This window comes from Condylura cristata, unplaced genomic scaffold (assembly GCF_000260355.1).
Source record: "Condylura cristata isolate star-nosed mole 26May11 unplaced genomic scaffold, ConCri1.0 scaffold00017, whole genome shotgun sequence".
NCBI lineage: Eukaryota > Metazoa > Chordata > Mammalia > Eulipotyphla > Talpidae > Condylura > Condylura cristata.
In genome coordinates, this window is record NW_004567118.1 from 38,431,877 (window position 1) to 38,444,400 (window position 12,524).

At 39.2% G+C, this 12,524-nt stretch overlaps 1 protein-coding gene across 1 annotated transcript in view; it reads right to left on the reverse strand.

The window, feature by feature from the left end:
• MYO1D (myosin ID) overlaps nt 1–12,524 on the reverse strand; it is a 307,276-nt gene that overhangs the window by 178,758 nt on the left and 115,994 nt on the right. The window contains exons 12-14 of the mRNA XM_004684893.2: nt 11,719–11,789; nt 8,280–8,354; nt 4,839–4,971 (exon numbers count right to left, since the gene is read on the reverse strand). Coding sequence (XP_004684950.1) covers nt 4,839–4,971; nt 8,280–8,354; nt 11,719–11,789 — 279 coding nt within the window. The remainder of the gene's footprint in view (nt 1–4,838; nt 4,972–8,279; nt 8,355–11,718; nt 11,790–12,524) is intronic.

A 12,524-nucleotide genomic window follows, 5' to 3' on the forward strand; every position in this document is an offset into this window, starting at 1 on the left:
AGAAAAATACCAGATGGTTTTGCTCATAGCAGGAGTATAATGGACCAGGTGAGAAAATAATAAGAATAATGAACAGCCATATACCAGAGACATTTTGTAGGGGTGGAGTGGGGAATGGGATCAAAAACGGGGGTGGGGTAGGGAGGGAAGAGCATGGGACTATGGTGATGGCACACGGGTGACATGGTGATGGGAAACCTGTGGGGATTACAATTGAGATGGAAAAAAAAAAGTACAAAATGATGTAAAAATAAACTGTTAAAAAATAATTTAAAAAAATCATGCTTGGCTCCTAGGTATCTACCCAAAAGACACAAAAACAATGATTCAAAAAGATATCTGCACCCCCATGTTTGTTGCTATTTTATTTACAAATGGAAAGATAATGGAAACAGCCCAAATGCCCAAAAGTAGATGACTGGATAAAAAAGATGTGGTACATATACCCAATGGAGTATTACTCAGCAACTAAAAAAAAGAAACACATGCCTTTTGCAGCAAATTGATGGAGCTGGAATGGGTCATGCTTAGTGAAATAAGCCAGAAAGAAAAAGAAAAATACTGGATGGTTTCATTCATAGCAGGAGTATAATAATGGACCAGGCGAGAAAATAATAATGAACAGTTATATACCAGAGACATTTTATGGGAGTGGAATGGGGAATGGGATCAAAAACTGTGGCGACAGGGAAATGCACTGGACTATGGTGATGGCACATGGGTGATCTGGTGATGGGAAGCCCATGGGGATTACAACTGAGATGGGAAAATCCACAAAATGATGTAAAAATAAACATATTATTCATTAAAAAAAAATCATGCTTGGATTAGACACCTGGAGACAATAACAGACTGGGACTACTTTAAACTGCTGGCTTGAGTCTTCTCAGGCCACCTAGGTAGTGAGAATTTGGATGGCAAGCCCCATTAGAACTGTTTAAGATAATACATTTTGAAAGGATGATGTTCTACCCACCCCATGCCCAGCTTAGTGCCAGGGACTAAGCCAGACAGTTTTTTTTTCAAATAATAAGGCATTATTTCTAGTTCACTCCAGATATAGGTCTTTAAAGATGCCTATGTGTGTGTGTGTCTTGGGCAGGGGTATGTGTTTATCTCTTATTAGACACCCTCCTTTCAGGAGACCCTAGGTTTCCCTTGAAGGATGCAGCCTTGAGTGACTACATACAAAGCTATCTATCTACTTCAATAAATCCCTAAGGGTAAAAGGCAGCCTTAATACTCTGATTATTTTTCTCTACATTCTGTTAATGCTGTCTTCACTTAGCTCCTGGCTTGCATGCTTTTTACTTTCTTGTTAGTTCAAAGTTACATTCAAGAAGTTGATTCTTTTATATCTTATCTAACATTTCAGTTGTCCTTATGGGTACACTGTTCACTATGTTGCTGTAAAACCCATTACTCCTCTATATTTTTTAATATGTTTACCTTAGTGTTCCTAAGTAAGATTGATATCTAATTTTATTTTCTCTTATTAACTTTGAGTTAAGGAAATGCTAATCTTGATCTCATAAAATACTTCTTCCCATCCTCCAAAAAACAGTAACTGTGAGTTACTCAAGAGAGTACTTCTTTTAAGTTCCCAAGTACATTTAAGACAAAAAATTTTTTCACATGACAGGGGTTATTGTGTTGAAGGTTCTGTAAAACTTAACTGCAGGCCCTCACTGGTGGCTCAGCAGGTTAAAATGCCGCACTAAGAAGCGAAAGTCACTTCCACATGAGCTCGATTCCCGCCTGCCCCGGAGGTGACCACATGGCGCGGCAGACCTCTCCTGACCCGCCCGCTGCTCCCCTCAGCAGTGTACTTCATCTATCTGCCTGTTCTGCTCCCGGCTCTGTCTCTGGTGAATCCTCTCACCCTCCGTATCTCTGGCCTGTACCCCAGTTCTATATGAATAAATAAGTAAAATCTTAAAAAAAAAAAAAAACTTAACTGCATAACCATTTTGGCCTGAGTTCTTTGGCAGAATTAAGGGAATGCAGACTTTTGATTAGTGAATCAGAATCTTTAAAGTTACAATTTTTATCACATTTTCTATTTCTTCTTGAGTTAATTTTCATAACCTTTTATCAAAATTTTGGTAAATTTTATCAAAATTTTGGATCATTTTTTAGAAAATGATCATTTTTTCAAATTTAATGGCATGTAGTTTTGCCATTATAATATCTTGATGTTCTTTAAAGTCTCTATAACATATGCATTTCTTTTTAAAGGTTTGCCTACTTGATTCTTTTGTCTATTACTTTTCATTTTTGCCATCTAAAAATTATTTTCTCACTTTTTAGATTTTCTTTTGTGCTTGTCCTGGCTTCTTGAGTTGAACCTATTCATTTACTTTCAATCTTCCTCCTTTTTTGTATAAGGCCATCATAAGTGTATCATTTTAGCATTACCCTATAAATTGTGATTAAATCCTTTGACACATAGTCCAAGATATTTTTTGTTGTTGTGATTTCTTCAACCTGTGAATTACTCAAGAGAGTACTTCTTTTAAGTTCCCAAGTACATTTAAGACAAAAAAAAATGTTTTTTTAAAGATTTATTTGTTCATACAGAACTGGGGTACAGGCCAGAGATGCGGAGGGTGAGAGGATTCACCAGAGACAGAATGGGGAGCAGAACAGGCAGATCGATGAAGTACACTGCTGAGGGGAGCAGTGGGCGGGTCAGGAGAGGTCTGCCACGCCATGTGGTCACCTCCGGGGCAGGCGGGAATCAAACTCATGCGGAAGTGGCTTTAGCTTCTCAGTGCTGTGCTTTAACCCGCTGCGCCACCATGGAGGGCCAAGACAAAAAATTTTTTAATGCTGATTTTATTTTCCTTGCTGTGAGGACAGAGGATGATGTATCTGTATGTGCATTTGTCAAAATAATTGAGACTTCCTTTGTGATCTAGTGGTTGATTTTTATAAATGTTCCATGTACCACTTGAGAGATATCTGTATCTCCTATCCCTGGGTACAGAGTTCTTTTGATCTAGTAGATAAGTTTTAATTTGCTTTTAAAGTTTCTGTATCCTTACTAAGGATCTTGTCTAAATGCAATGTTTCCCATTTGTGTGTGCCACCCACCTTCCTGCCTTCTCTTATATTGCTGAATCCTCTATACTCTTTTGCTTATTCCTGCTCCTGTCCTAACTTCCCAACCTCCATGGACATCCTCATATATCAGGAAGCTGCGTAGACACTGCTAGGTTAACTTGTCTACTTCATAGCCAGTATGTTTTTCCTACATTGAAATAGAAAACATTATTTCTTGTTGGATACATTACTGTTCAGAAAAACATGTACTCTCTAGCTTCCTTAGCAACTATGCATAGTGAATGAGAAGGAGCTGAAGTTTGGTGTGAGACTTCCAGGAAGTCTCTTTAAGGGGGAAGGACTTCAGCTGTCATTTTGGACCAGGAAATAGATGATGCTAGGATGGCAGAAGACAGACAGAAGGAACCTAAGTCCCTAATAATCCCAGAGCTCTCCACTAGTCCTGGGATAATTTCTTTTGCTCTTCATTTACAGGAAAGAAAACTAAGTGTTTCTCTTCTTTGAGCCACTAATTTAGGGATCTCTTTTACTAGCAGCTGAATAATTTCTGATAGCGAAATTACAGATGGTTCTAGGATTTTAATTTTTTCAAAATGCACATTTCATTACCAGTTTTAGAAAATAAAGGTGATTCTTTCTAATTAAGTAAATCTAATGTATTTTATGATAAAAGTACTTTACAAATGTTTTATTAATAATGTCTTATAAATCCTGAATTCAACTGTTTTCTAGGTCATATGTCTTCCTTCATTTTTTTTTTTTTTTTTTTTTGCTGCATGAAGCAGACAGGTAGAGCAGCTGAGATGTCAGAGGAAGAGCTCTAGTAGTATTTTTGTCTTCGGTTCCAGTGTCCTCGCCGCTGCCTTTCTGGAGGCTTGATTATACAACAAACTGTGTTCATCTATTGTCACTGAGGTCAAGAAGCCCATGAAAAGAAACAGAAGCTACTGAACAGATCTGTTTTTGTGGCATCTGCCTAATTTATCCAGGATGAAGTAGCCAGAAACAGTATATATTTAAATTCTTAGAGAGGACACTAATTATTTTTTTTTTAAGATAATAATGAAGATGAAAATAGCCAGGAAAAGTACCAAGAAGAGAAAGATAAAAATGAAGGAACCAAAAATAATGAGTCCCAGAATGCTGCCTAATTTATCAAACTTGTCAACAGTACTTTAATAGAAGAAATGAAGAAAAAAGAAAACACACAAAAGTTATCTAACAGTAGTAGATCTCAAAGGAAGAGTAAAAACCAGAAATAACTGTTAACAATGTTTCTTAGAAATAGCCTAAGGACAATATTAAAATATTAAACATCCTCTTAAAACTCTGACTATTTTGCATATGAGTAAAATACATGATGGAATATTACATGCTAATTCGAGATTATGTTTAAAAACCAGGTCCTGTCTTCAGCACAGGGTTGAGTTCATTTTGCTAGAAACATGATGTATTACTGTATTTTTAAGGTCTCAGTAAGACTGAGTTGACCTGACTACAATGGTGGGTAAAATACCTGAATATAAGTAAAGCATTTCATCTGGGACGCAATTATTTCATGCAACCACATTTAAAACAAAGCAAAAAACCCACTGGGAACAAACCTCTAATGTTCACTCTAAATATATGTTCTGCATTTACTATAACCATCTCAAAAGCAAATTATATATGTATATGTGCATGTATATATATATATATATATATATGTTCTTTATACCATACAGAAAGGGATTCAAGAATTAAAATGTCTATTTAGAGTAGAAGGTAATTACCTTTGACGTGAGGTTGTCTACCAGAGCGATCATGGAGTTCTTAAATAAGGTGGCCGCTGTGAGGGGTCTCTTGGTCACCTCTGTGATACTCAGTTTGCCTTCAGGCCACATATTCTTCAGCACAGTATTTGAACTGAGAAGCAGGAGTGCAATTCAAAGGTTACATTCAAGGACAGGTGACCAGCCCTGATGCACTATATTGTGAGGGTCATGACTAGACACAGACAGGACAGGCCTAATTGGAGAAGAGGGTCCACCCAGAAAATGATGCTGAAAGTATACTGCAGTGGAGAAGATGTGTTCAAGCTATACTTCATTTAAAAACTCCTATAAATTTCCTTAAAGTGACACTTATATTATTTTTATTATTACTATTGCCATCTAGGGCCTTCAAATAGTTTACGTAGCTCTTATTGTATAACAACAATTGATGGCTGTTATAAGAGAGGACAAGTAGGAAAATGACCTCCAATGTCATGGCAAAAAAAGTGACAGCATCTTCTAACTGAAGCAAGCTCTCATACTTGCTTCATACGTATTGCTACCAAAGCCATCTCTTCATAAAAATAGAGATGGGAATATAAAGTAGCCGTTTTTTTTTACATTGTCTTCTAGTTAATCCTTTCACTGCAGGTGAATTTTCGGTGGCACTGGCAGTTAGAATATTTTATTGGTGTGACACTAAGACTGTTGCAGGCCAATTTCTTAAAATGTTTTTCAAGCCAGTTTTTGTGCTTAAAAATACATATTTATTGCTTGACTCTATAGAGTTATTTGAAAACGAAAATGGGTCGTAGTCTCCACTGTGACTTTCTTCCTAATTCATTTTGGGTGCTTTTGACTGCAAAATAATTGGAACTTGAAATGTTGCTTACTTTCAGTAAACTTCTCTTGTTACAATCTTTGTTTTTGACTTGGGGGTTAAAGGGAAGGCATAGTTGACATGGATGTACACTGCTAGTTGTGCTAAGTGTTGACATCATTTTACCCACTTTCTTTTCAATGGTATAAAGGTGAGAAAATTAAGTTGGTTCCCCAAAACAACAATCCTGTACCCAGAGGTGCAAAATGGTAGCTGCAAAATACCGGAATGGACAATAAAAGAACACAGGTGGTGGCTGTGTGGGTGCCGTTTGACTGGCCAGTGAACCGGGAAGGACACCACTCCTAACCTCACCACAGCTGGCCAGGCTACACCCACAAAAACTGAACCCACAAGCTGCTTTGCTCTTGCGCTGGTCCTGCCAGTTTGGGCTTATGGGGCCCCACAGTGGAAGGAGGTGCTTTTCTGTGTGCTCAGGCTCTGGCTGCGAATAATCCAGAGGTGGTACAGGCCACTGTCACTCAGCCCTGCAGCCTCCCTTGAGTACGTCTTGGAGTCGCTACTGGCGAGCTGAGGCTGCTTATTCAATCTTAGTTTTCTGCATAGAGCAAAGTCAGACTGCCATTTTCCCCTTAAAAGTGGATGCTTCTTTTCTGGATAAATGCTCCCCAAGCGCCTCTTCCCTGTGGCCTCTTCCATGCATCTCCCCTCATAGTTACTCGTGTCTAACTTTCTAGGGAGGATGGCTCTGTCAACAGTCTCAGTGGCTTCAACATCCACACAGATTACTTACTTTATAGAAAAATTTCTTAAAAGAACTGTTTAAACATAGTGTCTCCCTGTTCTCCTTTGCCTCCTTTATAGGACAGTGACTTCATGACTGCTGAAGCCAAGCCGCCAAAAGCCCCATTGCTCACACCACTTCGGCTTTTGACAGTTCAGTATCACTTCTCAAAGCACTTTTGCTCTTGGCTTGGCCTCTGAGACACCAGTCTCCTGGTTCTTTTTCCTCCTTCACGGGCATGTTCTCAGTTTCCTTAGTTCTTCTCCCCTTGCTTGAGTGTCAACGTTGGCATGTCTCAGGGACTAGGCTTTTGAGTTCTTTCCACTTTTACTTTTCATCTCTGCTCACCTTAGACCATCTCATCTAATCTTCTGACCCTAAATACCACCAATGTATTGATGACCACGAATTTGTCTCTGGTCCCGGCTTTACCCTCAGTTCCAGATACAGTTGCCTATTTGGCATTTTCAACTGGATGTGCCAATATACATCTATCAAAACAACGCTCTTGACACACCCCATCAAATGAGCTCTTCTCGTTTTTCCCACATCAAGCGACCCTTCCCCATTGCTCAGGTATCATCTTTGATTGCTGTTTTTCTCTCACATCACACAGCCTATCTGCCAGCACATTATATTAGCTCCACTTTCAAAATTTCACCCAGTCTGATCACTTTTCATCATCTCTGACACTGCCGTCCAAATCTCAGTTCAGATTACTAATCTAGCCTCCAAACTGCCCTCCCTATTTCTACTCTTGCCCTTTCTTGTATGTGTTTGACATACCAGCCCTGAGGATTTTTAAAAATATACATTACATCATTACAAAAATTCTAGTGTCTTCCCTTCATACTTTATCCTTACCTTCCTTCACAGATTCTTCATGATCCAGGTTCTGCCTACCTCTCTGAATTCATCCTCTCCACTATGCCCACATTTCTACCACACTTGCCTTCATGCTGTTCTTCATCCATCCCAGTTCATTCTTGCCTCAGGTCTGGTGCCAGCTGCTCTCCTCATCTATTCCTTCCACCTCTGAAGCTTTCCTTTCCTGCACCAGTGTCACTTCCTAGAAGTGAGTTGTGCTGTTTACTGCCTACCACTTCCACAAGAAAAAATGAGCCAAGAGGGCAAGGATTCTATCTAAATTCTTTTCCCAGTTTTATCTGAGAGTGTGAAGAGTATGTGGCTCAGATGGGCTCAATACATTTTGGGTGGTCTGTTAACGAACTCATGGAGTGGACGTAACAAATGGGTGACTAGGGTCTCTGAATTTAAACGAAGCTTGTCAGGACTCTCTTCTCTTTATCATGGCCTTCTTCCCAAAATGTGCATACTAAGCTGAACTTATTATCCTTGTCTAGTTTTCTTTCATCACAACCTTTTCACAGTTCCTTGATCACGAGCTGTTCTGTCCACTCCGTCCGGATGTGTCCTCACTGACATTAGGTGCACCCTGAAAAGACTTGTAGTTGGGGGCAGATACTATAGTCAGAACCTGAGTGTGTAGCAGGGTCAGATGTTACCTGACACCTTCCAATGACCACTGGCCTAGACTGGGGACAGCTGAATACACTGGGAGGGTTGCTGAAGGATGGAAGCAGTGTACAGAGAAACTGAGGCAACCCAAGAAAACCATATTAGTAGCAGGTTTCTACTCTAAGTTGACGGATTGTACAATCAGACAGTAATGTGTTGTATTCATTAAGCATGAACCAGAAAATTTGCCAGAAACTCTTGAAATTGTCACATAAAAATAATCATATACATACATGTCACACAATGTATGTCAAAAGGCTTAATGTAAAGATGACTTATAAAATTTTAATCTTACCTGTTGTACATGAGGCGCTTGAAATCTTGAAATAAAGTATCTTTATTTTTGTCAATAAAGCCAATGACAGAATAGCTAATAGAGAGAAAGTAAAAACCATAGGGTACATGCATTATTCACCAAGCAAGAGCTACATTTAAGTTTTCTAGATGTCTACAAGCCTTTCCATTATTGATTGTGCAATCAATCATCTATAAAGCCAACACTGTCCACCCTATGTTAAAGTAGCTCAGATGTATCAAGTACAGGGAATATTGCTTCACTTCCTCAAAAGAAAAATAAACAACACCATCATTATGATTAAGATCATAATTTTCTACTAGTCTATTGCTTACCTCAGGAAGATGACTTTTTAATATAGTGGTATTTATCACGCAGCATTCGTAAGATAAAAGCAAAACAGCAACACCCAGGAACTAACAGTCTCATCCGTAGGAAGCTGAAGTGACCTACCTAAGGCTCACTCAGTGTGTTCAGGGTGGGATGAAAGAATCCAAGAAGAACTGCAAAGGATGGTAAGATCTGGATAAGCAGAGGAGAAAGCGGAGGGCAGATCACACAAAGAAACATTAAAGGCCGGGACAGAGGCAGGCATGTGCATGGGGACCTTGAGAGAAGGGAGGAGGCCAGGAGTGACAGCTTAGAGGGAGCAGTCTTGAAAGTCCGTTGGGGTTGTGGTTGTTAAGAAGGATAGGAATGGGAGCTGTCCTACTGCAGTGACAGGCCTGGGCTCAAGGAGGGTAAATTTCAGGGTTGAGGTATAAAAGTAATCAGGGATTCTGGGTGATTAAGTCAGAGGCTTAGGAGGCTGAGCAAATAGTAACTCTAGATGCAGCTGTTCCTTTGAGCTCTGCTTTCTTGCCTATCTGTATTTTCTTATTTGACAGTCACATCAATGTAGACAAATCTCAGATCTCTGACCTTGACCCTTCACTGATATTTTAGGCTTACATAGTTAATTCTGTAAGAAAATTCCTTCATGCTGTGCTGCCAGTGGGCAGCTGATCCAAAATCATACCCTTGTCTCCTCCAACCCAGTCTAGGATCCTTAGTACATTCAGTCACCTGGCTTTTAATGTGTTACCTAACCCATAAAATTAAAACTTCAAGGTATGCATTTTAAGATTCACAGTGATTTGATCTCAGTCTACTTGCTCCAGCATTTCTGCTTCTCTAGACTACAAAAAAGATATACTCCAGTCAAATGGTCCGAGCTGTTATTTCCTGAATATTTTTAGCACCTTCCCACTCCTGCCTATAAAAATAATTCCTAGCGTCTAAGAACCAGCATCAGCCTTTCCCGGATTTATCACATACAGCTTATAAGTATTATATCATTTGCTTGTTCTGAATTCTGTCAACACTTGTTATTACTCACATGACAATTATTTTAGACCATCTTTTCATGTGTAAGTGCATGTATGTGCATACAGGTGTGTGTGTGTATGTATATATATATATATATATTTAAAATGTATAAATAAATATGCCAGCATGTATGTGAGCATCTTACATAGAAAGCTCTTTGTGGACAGGGGCCATACCTTATAAGGTATTGTGTACAGAGAAGATACCCAATAAAAATCTACAAAAGGATTAAAGAGCTTAAGGAAAGAAAAGGCAACCTGAGGTTAGCTATCTGAAATGGGAACAGTTGTTTTACTTATTCTATAAACTTGCTGTGTGACCTTGGGTAAGAATTTTACACACTCTGCATAAATTTCTTTATCTAAAAAGCAAAGGGCTGGCTTAAATTTTTACACTCTAAGCCTCTTTCCAGCTCCACACCTATTTCATTCTAAGGTGTATGAAAGGATCCCTGTACAGGTGAGGCCCAGATTTTCAGTGGAAAATCTTTACAGCAGTGGGCCTCCCTGCTTCAATATTCTGGAACATGGGAAGAGGACTAGAAAAAAAGGGAAGATGGTACCATTCCAGCACTAAAGGCTAATTAGACAGATGGAGTGATGATTTTGATCCACATTATTTTATGATTCTAGAGTTTTAATTTAAACCAGGAACAGCTATTAAAATATCTTCAAAAGTCTTTTCAGCATTTATAGAAATGATCATTTGCTTTATTTTTTTCTGACTTTCTTCCTGTCATAGGTTGTAAGAATAGAACTCCTAAGGTAATGCATACAGAAAAAGGAAAAAGAGACAACTTTAAAGCAAGCAGTGGGTTCAGTGGAGAGTGGAAGCATACTAGGTGTGTAGGCTGAGAAATGAGCCCCTGAAAGGTCCATGTCAAATCCCCTGGAAACCATGAATGTTGCCTTATATTGTAAAAGAACTAACTACATGAAGGATCTTGAGTGGAGAAGCTTGTCCCATACTGCTCAGGTGCCATCACAAGTGTAGCTTGAAAACAGGCACAGGGAGCTTTAATATGGACACATACAGAAGAGGTGCTTTGACACAGAGGTAGAGACTACAGTGATGTGGCCACAAGCCAAGGAATGCCTGTGGTGGCCAGGATTGGGAAAGGCGAGGGCCAACCCTGTAGAGCCTCCAGAGGGACTGCGGCCCTTCCTACACTTAGATTTTCAACTTTTGGTCTCTGAGAACTGTGGGAGAATTTATCTATCTTCTTTTAAGCTTCCAGCTTGTGGTAATAATTTATTACAGCAGCCACTGGAAACCAAACACTAAGGTATTTTTATTTCTTAGTTATATTTTCATATCTGTTTCTCCTTGCACTGTCATTAGGAAATATGGCAATGAGAATTTTACTTTTTCAAATAATATTTGAAAAACAATATGGTAGAACTGTTGTTTGTTCCCATGGTTACCCAGCTACTGCAGTTCTTTACACACAGCAGTGACTATCACTGTTGGCCTGTTCACTTTCAGGGCTCAGCCTGGTTACCAATTCCTCCAGAAGACATCTCTATACTTCTCCCTCTGGATTCATTATTTCTCTTCAGGGCGTCCATAATGCTTTGTGCACTTTTAGTTTAACCCTTTCTCTTCTGTGAAGTGTTTTTGTATTTTCCACGAAACTGTCAGCTATTTCAGGGAAAGGCCTATCAGTGTACCTTTCAATCCCAGATCTGAACATATGTCAGATTGTTTTGTACAGCTGAGTGTGACTGAGTCCTGACAACACCAGGCACTATGCCTGGCCACAGAGGGTATGCTCAAAGTGTATGAAAAGCAAAGGATGAATAAAGTAGTGCCATTTTTTTTAAATAAAGAAATTAAAATATATTGGCACACGGGTGATTTGGTGATGGGAAGCCCATGGGGATTACAACTGAGATGGAAAAAGGCACAACATGATATAAAAATAAACTTGTATTTAAAAAATATATACTGGCATACAAAATGACTGAAAGATGCACATGAACAGAAATACAATTTCTAATTTCCCTGGTTAAGTCTCTGAGATGAGGTGGCATGCAGACCATCCCTTGAGATACCAGGGTGATATACTTACATGACATCGCCCGCGTAATGTCGGATTCGAAAATCTCGATCAAACTCCAGGATCTTGTCTGAGGCACAGAGCTAAGAAATAAGGAGGAGATTATTTTAAAGACAGAGAAGTTCACTTTCCTGAATATATATTCCCACTTAAAATTAGATAACACTGTCACAAATCATGTTATCATTATGAATAAAATCACATTGTGTGGGGCTTGCTTTGACTATCTGGCTTATTTGAGGACCACTGTCTTTCACCAGAAACCACAAAGCTAGGCTTCAGTTCTCATTCATCCTTGCACTTGGACACGGTCAGTGGAAGTGGAAGTGAAGGTGAGTGGAAATGAGTGGAAGTGAAGTGCCACCTTTCCAGGCCAAAGCTAGAAAGAAGTGGGCCCTGCCTGGTGGCACAGCGGGTTAAAGCACTGCACTAAGAACTAAAACCACTTTAGCATGAGTTCAATCCCTGCCCCGGAGGTGACCCACATGACATGGCAGACCTCTCCTGACCTGCCTACCTCTCTCCTCAGCAGTGTACTTCATTGATCTGCCTGTTCTGCTCCCCACTCTGTCTCTAGTGAAGCCTTTCACTGCCCTATACCTCTGGCCTGTATCCCAGTTCTGTATAGATAAATAAATCTTAAAAACAAAAAAAGAAGTGATCAATCCTCCTCAGTACTTTGTTTTCTCCTCCCATTATTTGGATACAGAAGACAGTCTTTTTTTTTTTTTTTTTTAAATAAACCTTAAAAAAAAAAGAAAATGTAATTCTTTCTTTTCTTTACACTGTTAATTTTTTTTTTATTAAAAAGTTTATTT